Source organism: Gavia stellata, chromosome 10 (genome assembly GCF_030936135.1).
Source record: "Gavia stellata isolate bGavSte3 chromosome 10, bGavSte3.hap2, whole genome shotgun sequence".
Taxonomy (NCBI): domain Eukaryota; kingdom Metazoa; phylum Chordata; class Aves; order Gaviiformes; family Gaviidae; genus Gavia; species Gavia stellata.
In genome coordinates, this window is record NC_082603.1 from 8,365,569 (window position 1) to 8,391,557 (window position 25,989).

The 25,989-nt window shown below is 49.2% G+C and overlaps 2 protein-coding genes across 2 annotated transcripts; one reads left to right on the forward strand and one right to left on the reverse strand.

Moving 5' to 3' along the window:
• Positions 1-915: 915 nt before the first annotated feature.
• TADA1 (transcriptional adaptor 1) lies at positions 916-15,749 on the reverse strand. The gene is made up of 8 exons (XM_059822129.1): positions 15,646-15,749; positions 15,293-15,384; positions 14,086-14,151; positions 7,815-7,912; positions 4,650-4,859; positions 3,417-3,568; positions 2,244-2,406; positions 916-1,224 (listed from the first exon to the last, which is right to left on the reverse strand). The coding sequence occupies exons 1-8, from the start codon at positions 15,717-15,719 to the stop codon at positions 1,072-1,074; spliced, it is 1,008 nt and encodes a 335-aa protein (XP_059678112.1). The 5' UTR covers positions 15,720-15,749; the 3' UTR covers positions 916-1,071.
• Positions 15,750-15,908: 159 nt separating this feature from the next.
• Positions 15,909-25,611, forward strand: PRDX6 (peroxiredoxin 6). Its single transcript, XM_059822006.1, has 5 exons — positions 15,909-16,026; positions 18,257-18,413; positions 22,570-22,716; positions 23,312-23,458; positions 24,892-25,611. Exons 1-5 carry the CDS (start codon positions 15,935-15,937, stop codon positions 25,021-25,023), a joined length of 675 nt encoding a protein of 224 aa, XP_059677989.1. The 5' UTR covers positions 15,909-15,934; the 3' UTR covers positions 25,024-25,611.
• Positions 25,612-25,989: the final 378 nt, after the last annotated feature.

The following is a 25,989-nucleotide window of genomic DNA, read 5'->3' on the forward strand; positions in this document are numbered from 1 at the left end:
TGACTCAGGATGACAGTAGTTACCTGAAACACAGCAGGTGGAATTTCCCCTTTTACACACAGTGATCTGCACAGCTGCCCATCTGGAGAGGTGTGGCTGCATATTTTTACAATGAAGTAATACAAGGCTATGTATTTTTATCATAAAGTAATATGAGACATCTTGTTCATGCTGCAAATCCAAGGAGTCTGCAACACCAAGACAGTGAATTGGTGTATGCATTCGGGAGTTGCTGTCCCACCTCAGGGATGGTCAAGCTGTCTGCTGGGACGGCTAAATCGTTAGCTGTACTGACAGGCACAGAGGTTGCCTCTTGTCATAGGTCTAACAACTCCTAGAACATCTGATTACAACTACTACAAGACAGGGGTGAGTCCAGGACTAGGCTGATAGGAAAACATTACTCACAACCCTGATTTTATTGCGTATTTTGGTAACTGGCGACGGATTCCTACAACAGTGCGCACCTTCATGTTTTGTGATGCAAAACAGTTCAAAAGACAGGCTAGAAAAGACCTTTCCCTTTTTGCCTTGTTTTCTCAGAGTTTCTCATCAGAAGTTTCCCTGGTAGAAGAATGTCAGCTTACAGAATTGCTCATGTTCACTTCACAAGAGCCCACCCTGTTTCCAGTTAAAAAGAATGGAAGAGGATCCCACCAACTGCAACACAAGTTGTACGAGGCCCCTGGAGGCTGTGCTCAGAAGGGAAACTACCTAAGATGGGAGGATGAGGAGGCAGATTCCCTGTGCTCACAAAAGAAAACACAAATACACCTTATTTAAAACCAAGTCTTTCCACCCTCACATTTATTTTCCGTAAAAAACAGTCTTTGCAAACAAATCTCTTGTTTCTCCTTTCCAATTCAGTGGGATTGCTGCAAGCACTCCATGGCACGTGACTCTGGGGAAGCAGAGAAAGTGTACCGCAACTCAGTCATATTTCCATAGGAAAAGTTGACTCATAACTTACACCATCCTTGAAATGCTGACACAGATTTGCAAGAAGCATCTGAATGTGAAGTCCAAGGAACAGCACTGTAGCCATCTGAGGCCTGACATGGCTGCCTAGCTCTAGCAGAGTAGAAGGCCCTCCTTTGCTGCCAAGCGCTGGCGATGGATTTTATCCTGCTGTAGCTCCTCGTGGTTTGGATGCCACAGTTTCATGACAATTCTCTCAATGTTTAGAGCGTAGACAGTGTGCGCAGGAATAACTTCTTTGTGCACCTGGAGATACATGTTAGAAAACAATTTTCATGCTTTTGTACGCATTTCCCCATATAGCCCACGGAATAACCTCCCTCTACCACAAGACGATCAGAGAGCCAGCCCTGCAGAGCAGGAATGCAGGCTGTCACACACAAGGAGAACTGCAACTTGCCCGCACTGCCACACCAGCCAGCACAGAACAACTGTCTGTTACACCATTTTGTAAGGGAGTGGCATGGTAAAGAAATTGTCATTTCGCTCTTATGATGACAAACAACAATTTGTCATCAAAATCTTACAAACAACAGTTCTATCTGACCAAACACATGAGATGAATATTTGATTACAGCTCTTACAAAGAATGGTCTGCCTCCACAGCCTTGAGACAAAATCCCAAGGCCTACTCACATTAGCAGAAATCAAGGGAGACTTTCTCACAGCTAAGCTTAGACATTCAAAGCAGTCTGAATGTCCCCAGAGCTGCCAGAGAGGGAATGAACCACAGGCATGCCTCTCCGCAGGAAGATTCATCCAGCCTACCTTAGATACCTCCCCAGGGCTGGGGTGATCATAGCTAAACCACTGCAGCAGCCTGCATGCCAGGACCAAGGATTCCTCCAACTACTCAGGGCAGAACACAAGGAGTAAGAAGGGACATGCCAGGCAAGTCATTTTGTTGCATCACTGTCAAAATCTCAGTCTAGCTCAGTTCTGACATAATCACTGCAGTCTTGCTACAGAGGAAGAGTTCACCCTTCTTATGTAACTATAAAAAGAGACCGGGATTTCCTCATCAACTCTCTGACCAAGAGGAGCAGAACAGGCATTAAACCATTAGCTGACTTTATGTTAACCGTTACCTAATAGTGGGAACAAGTCAAAGCCAAAGAATTGTACATTTGAGAGGGCAAGAAAGAAACAGACTGTAGGAGGAGAAATCAAATCCCCCTCTATGCATGTAAACCAAATCCGAGACTGCTAGCTGGTACTCAGGACAGCACTGCCTGCGACACAACAGTGTAACACAAACAGCTTACCTGTAATGCTTCAAAAAGGTCATACATGTTCACTGGCGGGAGGGATGCTGGTAAGGTGTCTCCAGAGCATGCTAGAAGTAGAGCTGCCTGCTGCTCAGCATCATCGGGCGGGGGCTGGGGAGCTAGACTCTGGCTGGCAGAAGGTGTTGCGCAGGTTGGAGGGCTGTAGACAGAGCAGGCAGTAAAACCTTCCCGTCAAGAAAATAGCACCACCTTTGGAAGTCACACGGGAGGGGCCTGGCCCCAGGGTTTGCTTTTCTGTATCAGCTGACTTAGCCCTTATGTACATGAGATTATTTCAGCTGTAACTAAAATCTCTTTAAAATTCCAGTTTAATAAAAATAGTGTAAACCAATCCTCAACACGCTTCAAACCTGCTTTGTAACTGATCTTGATTGGGCAACTTGTTATTTACAGCCAACAGTTTCTAGCCAGCACAAAAGTTAAGGCACCCACAATGTTAAATTGAAAGACATTAGCTGTTAGGCAGAATTGTTTGGAGTGGATTGCATTTGTAGTGTTTGTAGTGCTATAATCAAGTCTTGAAACACCCACGACCTTCTGTCAACTGCTAGAAGCTGTCATAGACAAACCCAACTGCCTTCTCATACACACACGCTGCCAGATGCACAGCACAAGCTGTTTGACATTGAGGCTCTGGAAAACAAGATGACCTTGAAGCTCTGCTAACTGAAAAGGCCTGCCAAGGAACCATAAATACATTTGGATGCATGAAATGACAGGATGGCAGTGTCCCACAGGTCTTCACTGACATTTCATTCCTGTAGCACAACAGCGGTGCACCCACAAAGGCCGGGCTCTTCTGCCCAGGGGCAGTTTCCCTGAGAGCAGCAAAATTCCTGTGTCACTCACTACAACTTCCAAAAAGCAGTAATTACTAAGGACATTCAGAGGGCCAGGGGTCACCTTCATAAACTGATGGGCAAGCACAGGCAAGGAAGGGAGACTTAACACTGTCCTAAACTCCACTGCTGAGAAACGCCCACATTCTTCCCTCCCTGTTTAGCTGTACAGTCCTCCGTATGATACCTTCTTAGTGTGTAAAAGCTAAACACCATTAACTAACAGGTGTTTAAGCAAAAAGAGAAACCGAACCATGGAGTAACTTCGCCACTAGTAAACTGCATTTGAAATTAGCCGAGAGCTCCTTACCACTCAATTAAATTGTTATAAGCAACAACACTGTTCTTCAGATACGGCTGAGGGTTAACATTGCTTCCGAAGGCATACTTGAAATGGCCATCTCTCAGACGATAGGCTTTCCGCCTGGATATCACAGATGTCAGAATATCCTTAAGATGGTTCTGCAATAAAAAACAATCTTATTACACATGCCAATTTATTCACCCTACCAAGCAACAGCTATGAGAAGTGCCTCACCAAACAGCAAGACAGAAGTAGTGCTGCTATGACCACAAGGACCTAAAGGCATAAGGGAACCAAGATCTGGACAAGTTATAGTATGTTTTCACTATCTGACACAGTTGGATACAGAGAACATGGCACTGTGTGAGAGTACTGTATGCATTAGCCTGTGAACTGTACTTTAATATCTGATGCGCTGCTTCAAACGTCAAAGAGGTTTCTTAAATGCTAGGAAATTCCCAACCCCTGATCCCTTTGATAAAGAGTTAAGAGATTTCTTAACCAGCACTAGATGTTACACTTGTACTGAAACACTGGCCTTAAAACTACAGTGAAAAGCCACTCGCTCCTCCTTTTCAGACTGTTCAGTTGCCTGGAAAGTGCCGGAGAAGCAACTGTCTGACAGACAGGCAGACAACTGCTTCTTAATCTGGCCTCGCTCCCAGATGGGGAATTCAGGTCTGCCTCCACCATCCTGATTCCAGAATACCATCCACACATCAACGTGCCAAGTAATGGCTGTATCATTCCTGGGATATGTCAGGTAATGCACCACTGATGGCTAAAACCAGCAACAGCAGGCACTTCACCTGCAGGTATTACCTGATTCTGTCACTTCACTTCCATGCCAGATACTTGCGCCTATAATGGATTATTTTTTATAGAACTGTTTAAAACTGGAGCTCCTATTCTGTCCCTGCTTTTAAGTCGAGCTCCCGTTCTGTCCCTGCTTTTAAGTGACAGGAACAGCATTTTCCAAAACGGCTACTTAAGCATGCCTGGAGTTCTTCATATGCAAGTACTTCAAAATTAACACTTGCAGGCAGAAATCCAAGACTTTACATTTATGATGCCACAAACGTGGAAGCCCTTTGATTCTCACCTTACTCCTCCTGAGGCAAACAGACAATTAGAGAAGCAGGTTTCTTCTCCCCGTTGAGGGACACTACCCCATACCGCACACAGAGCCTTTTGTTGCTGGTATAATGAGAACACCACGGCTGCCCAGCCCAGTCTCACCTCCACAGCATAAACAACCGCGGTCACCGCCTCCTCTGTGACATTATCTAGCCCATGCTCGTACGCAGTTACGATCATCCTTCCTTCTAACTGGCCACGTGTAGGAAGCATCATGGTATGAGAACAGAGCTTCAAATCATCATCCTCCTGCGGATCCTTTGCCACAAATTGCTGGGCTCCAGACAACGGATTCTGAGGTTGGAACCGGTGCTGTTATGAACACAACATTAGAGCATAAGACAACAAATACTCAGTCAGACCCTTTAGCTCATCTAGCCAAACACCCCTTCTCCAGTCAGAAAGCAAACACCTATAAAAACACATCACAGTAGTACAAGCAGAGTGATATTCCTCCCTAGGATACTCTCCCAACCCCCAATGATTTGCGACTGAAAAAAATTCTAAACCAATGTAGGTGTCCTTTTATTAAACAGCCCACGACCTTGTCCAGCAGCGCCCTGAACCACCTAAACTTTGGGTATCCGCAACATCCTGCGGCAAGAAATTCTACAGTATAACAACACACCACATGAGGAGTCACTTCCTCTGGTTTGCTCTGTACTTCCCACCTGCTAGATTAATTTGATTCTCCTGTAAGTCTCAAATGTGGTCAGTCATTGTCCCTCTTATCTCTGTTCACACTATTCAGGCCAGTTATGATTTTATGGACTTTTACATCTCTCAGTGACCTCCTTCCATGCTGAAGAGTTCTCATCTATTTAGTCATTTCTTGTACAGAAGGGTGCATTTTTACTTACTAACTGCACAGTTTCCATCAAGATTAAAAACCATAATCCTAAGCTTATGTGATTCAGTGGCTTATGTGATTCTTAAGTCATTCTTACATTTCTTTCAAGCTTTAAATGCAACAACTTAACCAAATTCCAGTTCTGAATTTCATACTCTAGTCTCCCCATGCACTTTCAATACTCTAAGCAGAGCTGTGTTACTGAGCAGCCACTGATTCTGAGATGGATTATGGCTATTTTTCAGAACTGACTCAGTTATTTAGAAAAAAAACAACAAAACATCACATCACAGAACAGGAATCCATACCAGCAGGTGGCAACCCCCATTTCCCAGGCCACGTGTACTCCAGCACAATTCCCTTGATATGCTGGTGTTTCATGCTCTGAGTGCTTGTGGTGGCTCCTGGGAAGTCCCAGTTCCCAGGTACAGGGGGGGAAAAAAAGCAGATGGGAATGATTGATCCTTGGGCTCAGGCAAGCGCTTGGCCCAGCCCCAACCCACAAGAGAGCAACACGGCCCTGGCTCATCAAGTACTCCCACATGTCCTGTCTCCTGTCCCTCAGTTCTCCAAGCCACAAATCTGGTGAGTCTGGAATGATGACTGCCACAAGGCTCTTACGGGGCATCAAGACAAACACATACTTTAAATATAAACAATGAACATACAGCAAAGTGGATTTCTCGCGTCTTAGTTTCAGGAGAGGAAGAGGGGCTGCTTTATTCAAAGGACAGTGTGGCATTTAACTCAGAGTGAAAAACCCATCCACCCACTAATGATGTGAAAGCAGGTTTCCCTCCCTGTAGTTCTGAAGACTTATGCTTTCATTACAGGAAAGCTACATGCCTGCATGCCTGGAAAAAAAGACCTTCAAAATGTAAGCAACTCTTTAGAGGAATGTGGTTTGGGAGAGCTGAAGCCAACTGGAATGAACCTGTGGTCATACACAGCTGTTATTCTGAGCAATGAGGGAAACATAAGGAAATACCAAGGCACTTCAAATTCACACTATTCAGGAATGCGACTAGGAATAGACAAGCCCATTAATCCTAACATACACTTCATAGAGTACTTACTACCAAGGATTCCAGAAACACGTGTATAAACACATGCTAGAAACATGGTGTAACGTAGGGGTATCTGAGTAAACCAAATTTCAAGACTTCCACTAAGTCATGATTTGCTTCTCAAACTCTCTTCTACTTGCTACTGAAAAGTTATGATGAAGTTTTAAAACAAAAAGATAACAGAGACTGCCATCAGAATTCAGGTCACAGCTGTGAACACTGCAAAATATTCCAGCAGTTTCTAAATACAACGAGCCTTCAGCTGGACTCGCATCCCTTAGAAACACTAGTCTCTAAAACACACACATATAATGCCTAATTATAGTCCCAAAAGTGTGTTATGCACCTTGGCTGAGCCAAGCTACCTTCTCACAGTGTACGAGCAGGAGGTTTCACATGCCCACTTTTCTCCCCTATCTCCAGCCACACAGCTGCCCCTTCTCCCTTTGCTTTGGCTTTGATATTCATCCAACCGCATGGAATGCTGATCCAGCTGAATAAACCAGCAAGAAAATCTTGGGGTTTGGGGTCTTTTTTGCTTGGTTAGTTTTCTGCCTTGTCAGAGAACCGAGCCAGATCACAATGTGCTCAGACACCTGATAAACCTGGCTCAGTAAGAAGACAGACACTCTCCCTTGCAACAAACTGTTAAATCACTTTGAACCATCTTACCAAACCCTACCTGTGGAAGACAGTGCCCCATCCCAATCATCTTTCACACCCACCCCCTGCCCCTGGTCTGGCAGCACAGAAACAACCATGGAACAGATGTGTGACAACACCAGATGGATGTACAGAGCCTTTGCTGCAAAATTAACTGGATCTTGTGAGTTTCTCTGCCACATACTAGAAGACAGCATCTTTGCAAAGCATTTTCAATTCTGAAACTTGACCCTCAGAAAAATTCCACCCAAGAAGCATCTTACTTCTAATACTTCAGATTGCAGAGTCCTGTGGAGGGGATCATGCAATCACAGAATTCTGCCTGACTGCCTGAATAAGGAAGTCACTTTTTCTTCAAGAATTCAGCAGTTGTGTGAAGTGAAGTTGGTTCCCGGAACACAAGCTTTTGCAACTTTGACATGTAGGTGTACTTCCATGGATTCTCTGGTGTCTGACAAAGCCAGGTCACACTGTAGCCTTTCTCCCAAGAGGCTTCCACAAGAGAGGCAGCAGCTACTAACCCCCAGCTCCAGCCCCAATCCAGAACTCAAAACAAGGATAACATACATCATTGCATGTCATGGACTTTCATCATCCCTGGCAGTAACAAAAACTGCATGCTGTGCAGAGCTCCTCACCCCCAACACAATGTCAGAGAGCCACGACCGTTTGACCGTGGACACTTACATCAAACTTTTGTCGAACCGAAGAAATCTTTTTCTTTCCTTTGGGTTTTCCAGGTTTAGTTGCAGAGCCACCTGGCCATGGCAGAGATCCAGCACCTTCTACAAATTGAAAAGAAAAAAACCAAACCACTTGATAGGTATTGCTGATTTAGGGCCAGGATGAAACTGTCCACACAGGAAAACCCTTAACTTTTGGCCCCCAGCTAAGCCTTAACCCAAAACCAACAGCCATGGCCCAGAGAAAGGGCTTCTCAGGGGAGAATGCTTTTGGCTGCCCTTCCCTTCCCTTGTCAGCCCCCTGTCAGCTTGACTTACTCATGACCCAGTACTTAAGTAGAAATTTCTGTCCACACACCACACAAAAACCCATGGTGGAAGGACAGAAACAAGCACAGCCTCCAAGGAAAGCCACAAGGAAGGAACAAGCCATTTGTTCCATCAGGAAGACAATAGGAGCTTGCCCAGAGCAGGATTCTCCTCCCAGCTACTCCTGGATCAGGTCAGGTGCTAACCAGCAGGATCAAGCAGTCTGACTCATTACACCTGCCTTTACAGTTCCCCATCAACTTTAGCAAGCTTTGTCTCGGCCCCCTGTTAAACATCATGGCTTATCGTTCTTGTTACACTGAGGGGAAAGGGGCGAGGGGGGAAGAACTGCAAAGGCCGCTGAGCCTAGGAGCAGGACAACACCAGTGTGAGCAGTGAGCTTGTGACTGACCAGAACTGGCAAGCAGCTGAAAAAGAGATTACCATGTAGTATCAATAAATAAATACATTTGGCTACATCACCTTGAGGAGACTGTTCAAAAGTCCACTGTATGCTTTTTGACAGCTACACTAACAGTAGGCCAAACCACATCCTGACAATCATACAGCTCTTGGCAAGGACAGCCTAGCAGATTTCCCACTGACAGGTTTACAGGATCCGTGCACAATTCCTTCAGATACGCTGGGGCTTAAGACAATGTTGCACTGGATGCATATGCGCTTGCTGACAGTGAACAAGTGCAACCCAAAGACTGGACAGCCCTCTGGTGGCTACAGAGACAGCCTCCGCTTTGTGTCACCAGTATCCTCCCCCCTTGGCTTTGCACAGGAACGGAGCATCCTTTTTCCTCAGAGCATCCTTCTTCCTCAGAGCAGAGTGTGCCCTGTGCCAGGGTCACTGCCCACCTCCAGGGAGCTCGGACAACTCAGCTCTGAAGGTACTTCAGTCGTCTCTGAAGTGGAGGCTGGAGCTCTGCTGCCAGGTACTGCTGACAGCATGTCCATGTCTCAGGCATTCCCTGGCTGCACCTGAGCCAGCATTTGCCACTTCCTCCAGACACAGAGGAGAAGTGACAGCAGCCATCCCACAGCTCGCCATCCACAACTTAACCAGCCTCAGGCACATTCACTGAGTACTGACAAACAACCAGCTCGGGCTCTCTCCTGTTACTGCAGGCTGCCACAGCTCAACACCAACCAGCATGTTTACCTCTGGTTCTCACAACTATGCTTAATTAATCAGGAATTCATAAATACAGTTATACTACAGCACTGTTTATAGGGAACGAGGCTGACTGGAAGTCCTTGGCTATGTGGAGCTTCCCACACTCATGGTTGAAGCATGAGCACAGTGTTCTCTGCCATGAAAAAAAAAAATTCTAAAACATGACTTTAAGGATCAGGCTAAACCAGAGGATTCAGGTGAACTTTATGGTTGGCTGCTAAAAAGGTATTAGAAACAACCTATACATACAGAGAGAGATGCCATATATTCCCTATTAAAAAAAGTTTGTTAAAAAGTTTAGCTACGTCCTACTAGTGAGGTGAAAGTCAATAGTCTACAAACCCTGTTGTCAAAATCCACCAGTCAATTATAGGAAATGAAAAGATAATAAATAAACCCTCTCCAAAAAAAAAAAATCAAAGCTGGTGTCACTACTCATCACTACTACGTAGCAGTAGAGGCCCTAACAAAGGGCTGTGGGAAAACACTGTGGACAATCATCTCAAGGACCAGTCTTGCCCTTCATTGAGATCTCAGGACTTACATCTTAGGATCTATCAATATAACGCTACTTTTCTCACAGGATGTTTTGCTCTTTACAGATGAGTCCTTTCTTCTTACTCCTGCTCTCCTCCATAGCAGATCAGAACCCTTCTAGGCAGGGGGGACTAGGTGTGTTAAGGACAGACAGAGAAATTACCTGGCCCTTTTCAAAGCTTTCAATAAAAGCACATCTCTCTAGCTTGCAACGTCACCCTACCCCAGGCCCTTCCTCCTTGTCAGAAGTCTCACACAGCTCCTTCGCAACCTCACTTACAAAAGTGTCCTTAGCCAACTGTGTGACGGGTGGTGGAGGCAGAGAAACTAAAACGGATGGAGACAGAAATAGCAAACACCACCCTTTCATCTGACAATGTCTTACAGATGAATAGGTTATAGCAGAGTCTGAATTTTAAAAATGCCTTATTAAAAAAAATAACATAGTAACTTTTAAACTAAATGGCAACTAAATTTTTAGGCTTTGACAGTAGACCCTGAAAGACACAACTTAATTGAATCTTAGCCTGCACAGTTAACAAAATCTTAGCCAGATTTAGCTTAGAACAAGGGAAAGGTGAGATACTATCTCCTATTCACCATTACAAAGAGCCAGAGTAGAACTTTTTTTGGCTCCTTTTCCAGGTTTTCATATTACCAAGCCTGGCTTGAACTAGATGAAGACAGCAAAATTTCCCTCTAGTATTCTAAGAAAACCCGTATTCGCCTTCCTGGCCACAAATGACAAGGCTGAGTTGGCTCAAGCGTGAAACTTCAGAGATGTTAGCAGTTTTTATTTAATCTTGCTAGCAAGAGAATTAGATCTTAACAAGCCACAGCAGTGGCTGCTGATATGCCTTCAAAGATGAGCAACAGATAAGAATTTTTTTCTAAGAGCTGCCACATCTCTCAGTGATGGCACCAGCCAGTCCAGACAGAACATGTCAGTTTTCCTGCCATGCTGCACCAGCACCACACAGGAGGAAAGGACAAATATACAAACAGAGAAGGGCACAACAGAGAAAAACAGCCAGGCCCAGGAAACATTCATTTTCCCACCCTTGTTTATTTGATCTTCAGTTGTTTTGGGTTTTTTTTTACCTTCTTGCAGGGGCAAGGGTTTAGTCAAATATATTCTGATGTTGACAGAGGTGGGACAACTCACACTCCCATTTTCTTCCTTTTCCTCCCTTCCCAGCTCTCTGGAGAGAAGCGGAACAGGAGCAACCTGAGCCCGTCTCACAGTTGGCAGCCCTTCAAGCAAAAGCATGTGGGCAGCCCTGATATAATAAAATGCTCCTGCTATCCTAGCAGGAGTTCAAATTCACTGAACCTTCTCTTAGCTGGCTCCAGATTACCAGTAAATAAGTTAAATCCTTACATCACTAACTCAAGTGCTTGCAGTTGTCTCAGTTTTATTGTTAACGTTTAGCTAAGGAGGGAGGTAACAGTTCAGCTGAGATACGTGTTAACTCAAGAAATCTTGCTAACTTCCTTGCTTACAATCGTCCAACAAACAAGATAAGCTTAGTGACAAGCCCATGCAAGGTTAAGAAAGGCTTTAAACTGGAGTTCCTTTTGATGGAATTTTGGGGAGAAGACAAACCCCAGACACAAAAATTCAGAAAAGCACTTCTGAAAATATTGGTAAAAAGAGAATACCAAAGAAAACAATTTTCTTGTAACGGAAAGTGTGCCACACCGCTCAGGCTGGCATAGTCAGCCTAAAACCAACATTAAGTCACTCTCTAGCATTTCGGATGGCACATTTCTGGGAACTTGCTCTCTCTTCAGGCACTTCGCAGCTTCCCAGCTATGTTACAGCTGGGTGCCACTTGAGTATTTATGGGTGTCTTTACAAACATGGCTACCAGAGGGAGCAGCATCACCCATTTTTAAAAAGGGCAGAGAAGTCAGATTTAGGATTCCTCAGGATCCTGCTGTGCCCTCAGTGGGAGCTCAGCAGGAATTAAAGAAGCTGGTCATTCTTCACATCGGAATAGACATGAACCTTCCTCCCTCTCCATCAAGCCCTAAATATGCCATGCCACACAGGTTGTTGAACTGGGATTTGAAGTTGCATGACCAACAGCCTAAGCAGATGAGAGGGAGAAATGGAAAGCATTCTCACAAAGGGTCACATTCACCCAGTGTTCCCTTATAAGCCCAGGTGGAACCACTACTACCAGAGGCAGCAAAACTTGGATCAGAAGGGTTTGTTTGCTTGGTTCAACATGTGTTACAATCGCTCCTTAAAAATACCTTCCCCAAGGTTTCCTATTCCAAATGCCACAATATCAAGTACACTTGTAATGCCAACCACGTTTTTTTTAAATACAAACTGGCATTTTAAAGATGGTTCTTTCCCCCTTGTCTCTCTCACACGAAGGCGGAAAGTACATGCATCAGTAACCCTTGTGATGGCGTGCCAAGCGCACCGAGCACACTTCTTTAAAGTTACTTGTTTCCACGAATCATGAAGTAAACACCTTCTACCCAAAGACAGTGCTGGAGACAAAAGCCTGTTAGCTTTCCGCTCTTACATTGTAGGGGGGTGGGGAGGCGGTGGGACATGACAGACCAACAGAAAACTATCAGTTATCAGACTGGTATCTAGGGGGAGAAAAAGAAATCTAGAAACAACATCTCTTATTCCATTTGTACTGCACTTTTTTGGGTTTGCATGTACAATCCACTATGCCACACACAGCAGACTGGCAAGTAAAACACAAGTGTAATAGATCTACCAGTCAATGGCCCTTGCAAGGAAATTAAAAAAGGTCAGGTGGGAAATAAGAGCCTAAGGAAGGCGCCTGTGGAGCACAATACTGCTTTGTGCTGGGGCTCATACTTTTAACACATTTCTAGACAGCCTTGGAAAAAGGAGGTACTGGGGAGCTGGTAGAGTTTGCTGACAAATTGGAGCTATTCAAGCCAGGGAAGATGAAGCCTGACTGAGCTGCACAAGACTGAGTGACTGGATAAAGCAACAAATGAAATTCAATACAGTTACACACAGAGTGGTGCACACAGGAATAAACCACCCCAACTTCAGTCACACAGCAACAGGCTCTAACCTGACTAAAGCCACTCAGAAGCAAGACCTCCGTGCTACGACCTCTACTCCAGCATTCACATTAGCTCAGTGCTGAGCTCAGAGAACACAGGCTCTCTCCCCCCCGCCTCCTAGACTCAGCTAGTTCAGGTAATACTCACAGGGGAATCACTGTTCTTGTGCTTTCTTTTCATAATCCAGTTGTAAGTACTCCAAGTCAAAAGCAAGGAGCAGGAAGATTTAGACGTAAATCTTCTGAATTACATGAGTGCAGAACACTAAAGAGGACAAGTCTGAGACTCAAAAGGTGTTTGTAAAGTTCAAGAGCAAAGAAAGCGCGTTTGGAGGTGGGGGAGATTAGCATTTAATTAGCACAGCTGGTATAGTTAACAACCAGCTACAACACAAAAAGCTGTGGGTATCCGCAAGTTTTTGCTTTTTTTTTCCCCTCCTCCAGCTACATCAGGTACTCTAATAACAGGTATTTTCTCCTTCCAAAAAACTCGTCTCTCAGGTCTCAGCCCGTCAAAGCTACCACACAGCAGTTTCATATCTTGAATTGCAGCTCAATTGTCTTTCCTATCAGATCTCTGGATTGAGAGTTCTTTCGAAGACCAAAACTTGTCCTGCAACCCTGACAACAGCCATTCTAAATGCTTACAAAGTTAAAATGTTAACTGTCTGCAGAAGGTTGAGTTAATTGGCCATAGCTCAATCAAGACTCACTGTAAGCATTCCCAGTAAGCATTCTTCTATCAGATAGGTACTTGATTTCATGATCAGTCAGGAAAATCCAGCTCCCCAAAATGATATCCCCAGCAGAGAGAACAAAGAGCATCACCAAGTTCAGAAGAGAGAGGAAGTGGTAAGCAAAGCAAATCAAAGACAAAGCAGCATCTCCCTTTACACTTCAGCTTGCAGCACACACCCAATCCAGAAATCAAACCAGTTTATCACACAGAGCAATCCAGCATTAGCCTCTAATCAAGCACATGAAGCTTATCTATAAAAGCATCTCTGCTGAAATCAGCCGGATCACTACTACTTTGCTACCCTTCTGCCTGCGTGGCAAAAAGAACATGAATATTAAGGCTCAGAAGATTAAGAGTGCTTTGTACAAAACCCAAACACACACGTGGGAAAGCGTTACTACCCGGTTGTTTTTAAGTGAGGCTTCTCGGGACTTACCTGGTGCGGAAACCAAGATCTGGCATCGGGTAAGAATGGCCAGGAGGAAATCGTTGTGAGAGTGGACTGCGTAAAGACAGACAGTTCATTAGCAACACATCAGTGCCCTAAGGGACCCCTCAAAGCAATCTGAAAGTAGCTCGCTATGCCTTTCCACAGTCGTGTTTCCCCACATGCTTAACTACATATGCACAACTTCCAGTTTAAGTTTTTTTGAGAGTTTTCTTCTACTGGATCCAGAATCTGCTAGTACCACACTAACAAAAAGGATACTACACATCACGGAAACAAGTTAAGTCACTTCTCAGTGTGCCACACACACAAATCCAGCCCTACAGCATGCAATATGAAACATCTGGTATATTTAGCCAGTCAGGGGAGGATCAGCTGTCCCTCCTACCCTGGTAGCAGGGCTTTTGGTTTTGCTAGAAAACGAACAGTAAGAGCCAGCCCCAGAAAGGTGAAGTTAAATCAAATAGGTTCAAGACAAAATACAACTTCCTCGCAGAGGGGTTACTGGAACACAGTGAGCAATTACACATTAGAAAGAACAAAGACAAACTTCATAAGCCAGGGTCAGAGGGTTACAGGATCCCCTTTGGCCTTTGAACCTGAGCACTGACAAATTCCCTGCCTTTCCCCACAGAGGTCCCAAAGGTAAAAGTCAGGAGCCCCCACAACACTCTCAGCAACGCCTACCAACATTTGCAGACCCGCACAGAGGTGAATACAAACTAATCTCACCCTTCAGCACCCCAACCTGCCACCCCCAAAGGCCAGGAAGGGGATCTGCCTGCTGCATAACTGCCTAGGTGAATTCAGGGTTTCCCTCCCCAACTTCAGCCACAGCACCAGTTCAGTCCCAGGCAAGAGGAGGGTGCAGTATGGAAACGAATGTGTCTCTACAGTGACATAAAAATAGGGCTTCTTGGTTGCTGGGACAGCATATTTTACCTTTTTACCGTATTTATGTAACACCAAATTGCCTGTCAGTGCCAAGGCCACAAAAGGACTTTCCCCTGCAGGCCAGGGCACCTCCCATCTTTTTAACTCTACTGCCAGAGAGAGCCCTGGTCATTCTTATTTCCCTCACAGCAATTTCCCTGTTTGGAAAGCAACATGCAGCAGGGAGGAGCTCCCCCCAGGCATGGCGGGGGTAAGGCAGCATTAGGGACAGTAGGAAAACAAACACAAGATGTCCGTTTACCATTGTCTTGCGTGAGAAGCCTGCGTGCTTCCAGGTCAAACTCCTCCTTACTGATTTTTTGCTTGAACCAGAGCTTCAAGTTGGCCCAGTACCTAGGGGAGAGCGGGGAAGGTGCAGACACCAAACGAAAAGCGTTGTTCCTAAGCCCACCGCTTTCCCCCAACGGACATGCCAGCGCTGAAGCTTCACCACAGACACGGTACAAACGCGCGGCCCTTTGAAGACCGGAAGAAGACGAACGGGCCGCGCAGCACCCAGGCCCAGTCAGCGCCGCCCTCACAGGCCCGGCCCGGCGTGACGCCCCGACCACAGCTCGGCCTCGGCCTCGCCCCACCCTCTCCCGCCACACTTACTGCTTCACATTCTCGCCCAGCGCCTCGCTCAGGCTCTTTTTGGCCGCCTCCAGCTCGCTCACGTACGTCGCCATCACCACCGCCGCCACCGGAGAGAGCGGCAACAGCACCGCCCGCCTCCCTGCCCCGCGCCGCAAAGCGCCATAAAGCGCGGTGGCAGCCGTAAAGCGCGGGGGGCGCCCATCACGTGACATCCCGCCGGGCGCCACCGCCCGAGGTTGCGCGGAGGGGGGCGCGCATGCGCAGAGGCGCCGGGAGCCCCGGTAGCGAGCGGAGCGGAGCCGCAGCCATGCCGGGCTTGCTGCTGGGCGACGAGGCGCCCAACTTCGAGGCGGAGACCACGCAGGGCCGCATCCGCTTCCACGACTTCCTGGGAGACTCGTGAGCACGGGGAGGGGGGGGGGGGCAGCGGGATCGGGAGGGCGGGGAGCTCCGCACCCCCGGCTGAGCGCCGGCGGTGCCCGGGGAGCAGGGGGAGCTCGGCGGAGAGGGATCGGGGCAGGGGGTGACCCTAGGGCCGGCCCCGGGAGGAGGGGGCCGCTCACCGGGCAGCACCGCGGGGCACGGTCCCCGGGGGCCGGTTGTCCTCCCGCGCCGGCGGGCAGAGCCGGGCCTGGCTGCGGGGCGCCGAGGGCGAAGGGTTTCTTTCCCGATGAGCACAACGGTGAATTCCGTGTGCGAGCCCGGCTCGACCGCGGGTGGGAGCCCTGCAGGCCTTGTCGCTCCCAGGGGTGCGTGACCGGCGCCAGGAGGCAGAGCTGGGCCAGTCCGTGCCACGGGCTTGTTCCAAAAATGGTGGTTTCTCAACGTCGAGCCGCAGCGGCAGCCCTGACGGTGTGCCCGCGGGGCGAGGGAGGCGGCCGCGCCTGGGCCGGGCAGCCGGACGCTGCGATTTCCCAGGGGAGCGCGGCGGCGCGGTGCACACAGGCCGCTCCGAGCGGGCAGAGCCACCTCTCCCCATCTTCCCCCATCCCCTCCTGCGGGCTGCACGGCAAGAGGGCGAGCCGAGCGCTCGAGGAGAGGGAAGAGGCGCTCTGGAAGCGGCAGAGCCCAGGGAAGGGGAAAGCCAGGCTTGCCAGAGCAGCGCTTAGTCCAGGCCGGTCCCAGCGATCAGCGCGTGTGTCACGTACATCCCTTGTGAGTGGGCCCGGGCGTGCGAAGGTGCGTAATCGAGCAGCGGCAAAGGGCTCTGGTCCTGTTTGACCCCGACGTGGAAAGCCACATGCCTTCAGGCGCTGTTTCCCGCAAAGCCTGTTGCTCCATTTCTGGCAGGAGCAGGAGGGTGCTGGCACTGCACGTTTGGGACTCGGTCCCGGCAGCGCTTGGCAGGCTTGAATCAGCGTTTGAGTCAGCGTTGTGAACTTGGGCAGACTGGGAAAAATGAACCCTCTTAGCGAGAAAATAAGCTGCGCGGCTTCTTAAAACTGGCTGTTCCAGCCTGATCACCCACATGGCAGCTTTCCTGGCCAGCTTCTACCCAGTTGTTTGCTGCCTTTTTATTCAAGTAGTATTTTTATTTTATAAAGAGACTTGTAGCACCAGTGGCTGGGTAGCTGTCCCATAACTTCATGGTGAGCCGTGGCAATCACACAGCTCTGGTAGACCTACAGGGTGCCTCACTTGATCCCTCCAGCTCTGTTCCCAAATCTCTAAGACAGGACTTTCTCCAGCTGCTCTGGCATGCGGCTGCATTTACTGAGTGCAGGGGGCCAGATGGAGAGCGGTGCAGTAAGACCTGTGAATGCTGAGCTGAGAAATGGTGCAACAACTCCCTGGTAGGGAATTCTAAGTGCTGGGGGTGGCTTTGCGTTAGCCTCTGGGAACTCCTGGGAGCTGGGAGCCATTTTGCCGTAAGCCCATCTCGCTGCTGGGCTGTACTGCTGCCTTTCTCTATGTGCCAGTTGCCTTACCTGTAAAGCGGGGTGACTTGTATTTGCCTGCTCTAAAGACTGCAAAATCCACTGATGGGAAGCAGTGGGGAAAAGTGAGGTGGCAGTAGTGTTGTAAGTGTAGCCATAATGTGATGTTAACTTCTGGCCTCCCCCATCAGTTGATTAATTCTTCATGAAGTACATTCAGCAGCTCATGGCAGCGGTTGGGTTAAGGCTTGGTCCTATACCATTCTTTTAAGTTGGGTGTTTAATGGGTGTTTCTCCTCACAGTGGTCGATGAGGTATGCAGGATAGTGAATAGCCTTGTAAATCAGTAATGATCTCCGCAATAACGTGGCCGGCAGGTTGGCATCTACATGCCCTCGCACATGTGGTCTCTGGGGTGCAGAGTGTACATGTGGCTCCCCAAAACTTCTTCACAAGGCATGGTGTCCACCTCCACATCAGGAATGGTGGGCTATTCCAGCATCCCCTGGGGGATCCAGGAGGGAGACAGGGAGCAAGGCTGAGGGAGTTTCTCAGAGCACGATGAACAGGGCTCGTCTTGTGAAGGTTTCTAGTGATAGGAAAAGAAGAGTTCCCAGGGCAGGATTTCCGCGTAACAGAATGACGAGCTGTTCCTACAGTAGTCTCCGTGCAGTGCCCTCTGTACAGCTTTTTGTCTGGAGTACAAACAGAAACGACATCTCACCCTAATGCCATCTGCTGTCTTCTTTCAGATGGGGCATCCTCTTCTCCCACCCGAGGGACTTCACACCCGTCTGCACCACAGAGCTTGGCCGGGCAGCGAAGCTGGCACCTGAGTTCAGCAAGCGCAACGTGAAGATGATCGCCCTCTCCATTGACAGCGTCCAAGACCACCTCTCCTGGAGCAAGGTGCGGGGCGTGGGGAGGCGCGAGGGGAGCTTGCACTGCTGCCTTGCTCTGAAGGCCAGAGGAAAAGCCCACACAGAATAGAGCACAGGCTCGGAACTACATATCTTGAATCCCAAAGCATGTGGGATAGGAGGTGCTAAAATTCAGAGCAGAAACAGGAAGGTCTGCTCCGTCTTCACAGAGCACTCCACAAAGTTCAGGGTACTCTGTGCACTGATGCTTTAAAACAAGAGGAGAACAATATTACTGCTCTCCTACCAATACCTGAAAGGGTAAAACGTATATGAAGGTGGTGCCAAAAGATCAGAGGAAGGCAGTATATCCACAAACCCTCAAAAAGTTCTGTAGTAAAACAGGAAAGGAAAGGAGGCATCAGAAGTGAAGAGGCAGTCTTCAAAGGGTGCAATTCATGCCCAGGCAGGGAAAAGAAATGGGAGAACAAACAGGGGCATGTTAAATGTAAAACCACAAATAGGAGCATGTTAAATATAAAATCATCATAAGGGAGTATAAAAAAAGATGGTAACAAAATAGCTTGCTGAAGGAACATAAAAGAAACTAATGAAAAACTTCAAAAGCAGCCTCAGCAGTGGTGTGCTTCCAGGAGTATGACTCCAGGGCTCATAGGTCGTAGGGGTGTAAAATAAGCATTTCAGACAGATATGGCCGGAGTGCAAAAATGCCTGGGTGAATTACCTGCCTCTTTCTTTGCTCTTAAAATTGGGAATGTTCTCACGCATTTTCCAGGAGTGGGACATGCATGCAATAAGAGGTAGTAAAGGTGAGAGACTTCCACACTCAAACATTGTTTCATGTCTGACTGGCTTTAGAAATTACCTGACTGCCTTATTGCTTAAACTGACCTTCATACCTGAGTGGTGCATGGCTGGTGTCCCACCAAGCCTTGGAAGGGCCTGGGAAGAACAGCATACAAATCCCACACCAGTTAATGAGGTTTCTGTGCTGGTCAAACTGGCTGAAACCACCAGTCAAATTAGCAGATAACATCCTGTTAAATATAGCAGAAAGTTTGGGTTTTGCTTTTGTAAGGGAGTCTCATCTCCTGGTTGGCTAAAGCCCTTTGAATAACTATAGGGTATTGTTGACTTTTACAAAGTCCTTGAATTTCCAAGAAGCTTTTCAAAGGAATCAGCTTTTTGAAGGGCAGGCTCATTTCTGCAGGGAGACAGGAGGAAGCAATAAGTTGGGACATGTGGGGTACAGCATACTTGGGTGATCTGGAAAAGAGATGAACAACAAGCTGACTTTGCTGATGCTATGGAATTATTCAGCACAACCTCAGGTAAAACCAGGAGAAGTTGCAGAACAGCCTCTCAACATTGACTGATGGGAGGCCGAGTAGCATGTTTGGAAAACTTTCAAGAACAAGTGCGGAGGAAGGCAGAGGGCAGCATTCCAAGCTGCGGTGAGCTTTCTGTCAGGCTGGGAGAGGCCTCAGAGACAGTGGTTTGGAAACGTCAGCTCAGCACCTGTCAAAAAGAAAATCGTGAAAGTCCTCCCGAGCAAAAGGTCCAATTGGTGAGGACAAATCCATAGCAGACTAGAGTCTTCCATGCAGCCTGTGTTTGAAATCGCTCATCTCGCAGACTACAGGGGAACAAGAAAAGGTGCAGAGGGGGAGCAAAGCTGCCTGCAGATTTGGGCGGGTTTGCTTCAGTGTAGAGCAACTGGGACTCTTTAGCCTGGGAACAGGAGGACGTGTCAGGCTGTGACACCATGAGCAGTGCAGAGAGCAATGAACGCAGCACGTGTGCATTGTGGAGGGCATAAGAGAGGACAGGGATGTGATTGCTCTGCTCTTAGACCTTGTCCATATATGTGATCCTTTTCCTTTGTCCTTGACAAAGCAGAGAACAACTTCAGGTAACACGGAGAGCCAAAGAGCTGAACTAGGAAGGCAGGTGTTAAGACCTACCACAAGTCTGGGACCAGGGGCAGTGCCCCAAAGGTTCTCGTGCCCAGCCATGGGGAAAAAAAGAGCTTAACAGAGATACCAAGCCTTGGCAGAAGCTGCCTGTCTGAACAAAAGCAGTCTGCCTTGAATGCTAGATTGGGATCTAGAAATTGCAGTTTCCTTCACTAAATCTTAACTTAAAGAGAAGTCCTAGGAGTGAGCAAAACTTTGGGCAAGCAGAGCTCTTTGTGCAACGTTCCCTTACATAGGTATGCTTTCTCTTTGGATGAAGCTCCTAGCAGTAATGAGAGGATGAAGCTGTTTTTATCTGGAGCACAGTCTGTGAGGAAGTAAGTGGGTGGGAGGGATGGCTGAAATCCTGCGTGAAACAACAAAGAAACTTCTGCTTGCTTTGCTGCCAAATTTCAGTGGGCAGATGGGGCCTGGAAAGGTGAGACCAGGTGGGACCAGAGTTTAGCCAATAATTCTCATGTCACTTTGCTCAGCTCTGCTTTCCCAGCCAAAGATGTCACTGCTGTTCTTAGCCATCCCTAGCCAAGACCCAGAAGCTTGCTCCAGGATTCAGAACAAGCTTGTAGCTCAGCCAGGGATTGATCCCACTCTCCTACCTCCCCAGTCTGTGCACTGCTTCTCCAAGGATTGGATGAATGCACGAGCTCCGTAAGCAGGGTTGACTGGCATGTGGTGCATGTCAGAGGAGGTTTTAGTGCTCCCTTTGGCCACTGATGCCTTTGCCTTGGTGAGTCAGGAGTAAGTAAATCACTCCAGTGATGTCTGGTTGCAGCTGGGACTCTGGGAAAAAAAAAAAAGTTCACAGGGAAGTGAGTGAGTCTTAAGTGTCTTATTGCAAAATAAGGTGGGGTTTGTGATGCTGTTTCGTACAGAGATCCCCCGGTCATGAAATTACGTGCATTTTTGAATGAGTTACAGTCTGTAGGATTCGGATAGTGCTTTTCAGAAGCTCTCTTCATCCTCCAGCCCCCAACTCTGAAGGGGGGGGCGGGGGGCATGTGTCACTGTCTGATCTTCATCTACTGCCTCCTGCGACTGTGTGGGGCATTTGGAAGCATTTCGCCTGGGCTGGCCTCTCCGGCTCTGCTTTCCTTCCCTGCTCTGCTTTGACAAGGCAGATCTGCAGGAGAACAGAACCAGTTCCTTCCTTCCACAACCTGACCTGACCACAACCCAGCTGAGATAAACAGCCCCTTTTGGCAGTGCAGTGCTGACTCAGAAAGCCCTGGGGAGAAAACAAGCAAAGAGGAAAGCTGGAAAAGAAACATCTTGCCATGTGTGCACCACTTGACCTGCTTGCAGCATCCTGAGCAGCCAGGGCAGGGTTACAGCCCCTTATGTCACCACCGTCAGCCTACGAGGGCTGAGGAGTGGTGCGGGGCCTGCCTGCTCTTGCTGCCTCTGGTGTGCTCTGAGCAGCAGCGGGCAGTGCCAAGGGGCAGCATTTCCAACCCTGCCCTCCCTGAGTTCCCTCCGAGCAGGCCCCAGCCTGTTCCCCCACATTCAAAGCCCAGGGCAGGCGGAGAGACTTGTACATTCAAATTATCAGCTCAGCTGATAACGCACCACAGTTGTGCGTGAGAGGCTTGCGTCAGTGCTGGAGTCAGTTTTGTCCCCTTGTAGCCTAAGGAGGATGGAGGGAACAGGCAGCTCTGTTCTGGGGCAGAAACCTTGGATTAAACTTGCTTTAATGCTGGCAGCTGCTCTGCTTGTGCTGCCTTGAGCAGGCTCCTCCCAGCCCTGCTGTGGCTCAGCGTGACCTGTACGGGTGGTACCGCAAACTACAAGGATAACTTCAATGCTTTGACCAAGTCCAGACCAGATTCAGAGATGCTCAAAATACAGTTTCCCTGTGAAGCAGGTCAAGTTTGGACTATCACAGAGAGCAATCTCATAAACCGTGGTCACAAGGGAGAGCGTGCCCAGCTATGGAAGGGGATGGTTTTCTGTCCCAGCCATGATTCAGAAAGGAACGTGCAGTGTCCCAGCACCTGCACTCAGGCTTTCACTCTGTTTTCAAGAGCCTTTAGTTAAGCAAGTCACAAGCTCTTGTAGAGCAGCTGCTGAACGTGTTTCTGCATGGCCCCTCTGCAGGAGCTTGCCCCACACACATAAAGCCTGCATGGAGGTCTCCCTGCCTGGCCTCTGTCTCCTGTGGTGGTACCCACAACAGGGAGCATGAGCATGCCAATGGTTTTGTCTCTACAGGACATCAACGCATACAACGGGGAACAACCTGAGGAGAAACTCCCCTTCCCCATCATTGCTGATGCGAACCGGGAGCTCGCTGTCAAGCTGGGCATGCTGGACCCAGATGAGCGGGACAAGGATGGCATGCCCCTGACTGCTCGTGTGGTGAGTATCTGGCCCTGGAGCACCGCTGCGCAGCAGCCTTCTCAGCAGTAGGCATCACCTGCCATCCTGCCCTGTGTCTGTGGGGCTGGGCTTGAAGATGGGGGCAGCTTACCTGGATGGACAGGACCATCTTCAGGAGCTAGGTTGACTTCCTCGGGCTAGATCCATGGGTTGTGCTGCAGGAAGAGGCTGGCACAGCGCTAGCCTGCTGGCAACAGCTCCATCTTACTGTTGCTGCCTGCTCATCCTGGTTGTGCCTGTCAGAGGGGACAAAAGTGCTTGATCTGCTGGACTTTCCTTCTCCCCTCCCATGCTTGCATTAGAAGGGCACAGGTGAAGAGGAGCAAACATTTCAAATAGCAAAACAAGCTGGCATTGGAAACGGGAGCTCCCAGAGGAAACGCAGTGTACCCTGTGCCTGGGCATCACTTGTTGCTCTAGGAGATCCCCACCATGGCACCTCCCCTGTCCCAACACCTGCCATCAAGCAGGCCACCTCCCAGGAAAGGGAGGAGCAGCAGGGCTGAGCAGATCCAGCAGGGCAGTTGGACAAACATCTTCTGCCCAGCCCCTGACTCTGTCTCCCTGTGCTCAGGTGTTCGTTTTTGGCCCAGATAAGAAGCTGAAACTCTCCATCCTGTACCCAGCCACCACCGGGAGAAACTTTGATGAGATCCTGAGAGTGGTGGACTCCCTGCAGCTGACAGCGTACAAGAAGGTCGCTACCCCTGTGGACTGGAAGGTGAGGAGGGGAGCAAAGCTCACTGCCAGGCGCTGAAAACATGCATTGAAATGTCAACCACCCTCCCTTGGAGGGGGACCCACAGGGTGGGGAAAGCTGCTGAGGTCCTGGGGTATGAGTTAGATCCCAGCCGAGGCCCCAGGGCTGTTGCAGTCTGGAGCCAGTCATAGGAACCTCCTTTCCCTGCCCTTAGTCCCTGGTGCCAGCAAACGCTGGGCTTGGCCCTTCTGGCTATTAGGACTTCAGCTTTGGGCCAAGGCAGGTCCTGCCCTTGTTGTCTGTGATAAGGAACGGCATTACTAGGAGTCAGTGTGCCAAAGTCCACTCAAAGCCAGCAAAGCAGCAAGCATGGGGCACTCCTCCCTGGGCCGGCTTGCTGCCCTCCTGCCTTTGAGCCAGGAAGGGTCAGTATGGGCATGGCCCCACTTTGCCCAGCATGTACACAGCCAAGTCCTATCCTCGTGGAAAATTACTAGTTGAAGTTGCTTAGTTGTGGCCATCCCTGTTCAGTAGCATTACTTAAAACTCCCAAAAAACAGTTTGGGCAGCCAAGGTAAAGCAAGAACAAGCAGCACAGTCTGGCTGCTTTAGCTAGCCAGTGTTTCCTCAGCCCAGCAGAGCTGCTTAGCTCCTGGACCTGTCCTGCTGCTGGCTTTGATAGCTGTTACTGGGGAAGCCTGCCTGTCTGAAGCCAGACACAGTCCTGCTGTTATAAAGCATCCTGGAGAAGTCATACTGTGTTATGAGGCAGGACCAGGCTCCCAGAGCATTGTCCCAAACAGCCGCTCCATCTGGGCACAAGCCCCATAGGCACACAAGCCTCGGAGGCTGAGTAACTTGGGCATTGGTGCACTTCACTGGGCCTCTCCACCCTTCAACACCAGCGTCCAACAAACTGCACCAGGGCAAAGCAGATTGTGGAGGCAGCCTTGCCTCTGAATATTCCTGTTTCCTGCAGCATAAGCTCCCAGCAACGTGGGGCCAGCTCACCCACCAGCCCACCTCCCAGGGAAGTACACCTTTCCCCGTGGCTTGGCATGCCAAGGGGGAGCCAGCACCGCCTGTCCAGGGGCACCTGAGCAGTAGGAATGGATGAGCAGACTCGGGCAAGCTGTGCTCTCTCTTGCTTTGTAGAGATGCCCAAATTCCTCCCTTGTTACTCCCCGTTCCTGTGGGGAAGAGCTGGGCTGTGGGATCCTGTTGGCAGGGCTGGCAGATGGCACAGCTCTCCCTTTCAACATCACCCACACCTCCTAGTGTAGCTTCCACTCAGTCCTCACTGTTGGCTCCAGGCAGAGCTGCAGCGGACATGCCTGGGGCGCTGCGGCTGAGTGTTCATGGGGAGGCAGTGTCACCTGCCAGCAGGGACGTGCCACCTGCATCCAAGCCTGCCAGCTCCTCTGCTGCTCTCATGGTTCCCATTTTCTCCCCAGCCTGGTGACAGTGTCATGGTTGTGCCCACCTTACCTGACGAGGAAGCCAAGAAGCTCTTCCCCAAAGGAGTCTTCACGAAAGACCTCCCATCGGGCAAGAAGTACCTGCGTTACACCCCGCAGCCGGAGTGAGCGGGCCTGCCCGTCTGCCCCGCCAGGCTGCAGGTCGTTCAGCGTTGGGAGCCTTCCCCGTGCCCGGCTCCTGCCTCCCTGACACCGTGTGATAAGCAGCCTCATACTGTCACACTCACTGATGGCGCGCTGCAATACTAAACCAATCCTCCCCATCCCTTTCATCCCCCACGTCCCCTCAAAACTAAAACCTGTGTGTTTTCTTGCCTTGAATCAGCCCTGCAAGGAAGAGGTTAGCAGACCTGTGGGGGCTCCAGGGTTCACACTGTGGAGTTTCTCCTGTTCGGCACCAGCCGAATTTTTTTCCGAAGGCATGGTGAGGAGCGTGGTGTCAGCAGCCAGGCTCCCGAGGGGTGTTCTGTTGGACTCACACACCTGCCATCAGGGAGCTTTGGGGCCTCCAAACTGCTGCGTGCCTTTCGGAGCAGCCCTCACTAACGCATTAACACCTTTGGTCCTGTGTGTAGGGGAGGAGCTGCAGAGCCAAATCTCTCACTTCTTACTGCTTTCTCATCTCTTGTTGGAAGTTGATTGTTTTCAGGTTTTACGGAAGAGGGAATAGAGCAAATAAACTGATCTTCAGTACTACCTGCAGTATCTCTCGTCTGCCTCTGCTGGTGTCCATGGCACCCTGCATCATTTACTTTGTTCCCTAGGCCTTGCAGCTGGGATGTGTGCCCATGCCCATGGGCTGGTTGCAGTGGTACAGATTGCCCTTGTTCTTGTTCTGTAAATAAGGCACTTGGGAAACACAGGTCAGCCCAGGGCACATAGTCTCAGACAAGGCAGCGGGGCCCAGGGCAGTTCTGCTGCCCCTGCTTTGCAGCAGAGCCTCGGTGGGGGGCAGGAAGAGATGTCTGCTCAGGGAACATACCTCCACCTGCCCTGCTGTTAGCTGCTGGGTGGGAGTCCTATCCTGCTTCCCAGGGCACGAGCAGGCACGATACAAGCCATGCGAACATCTCC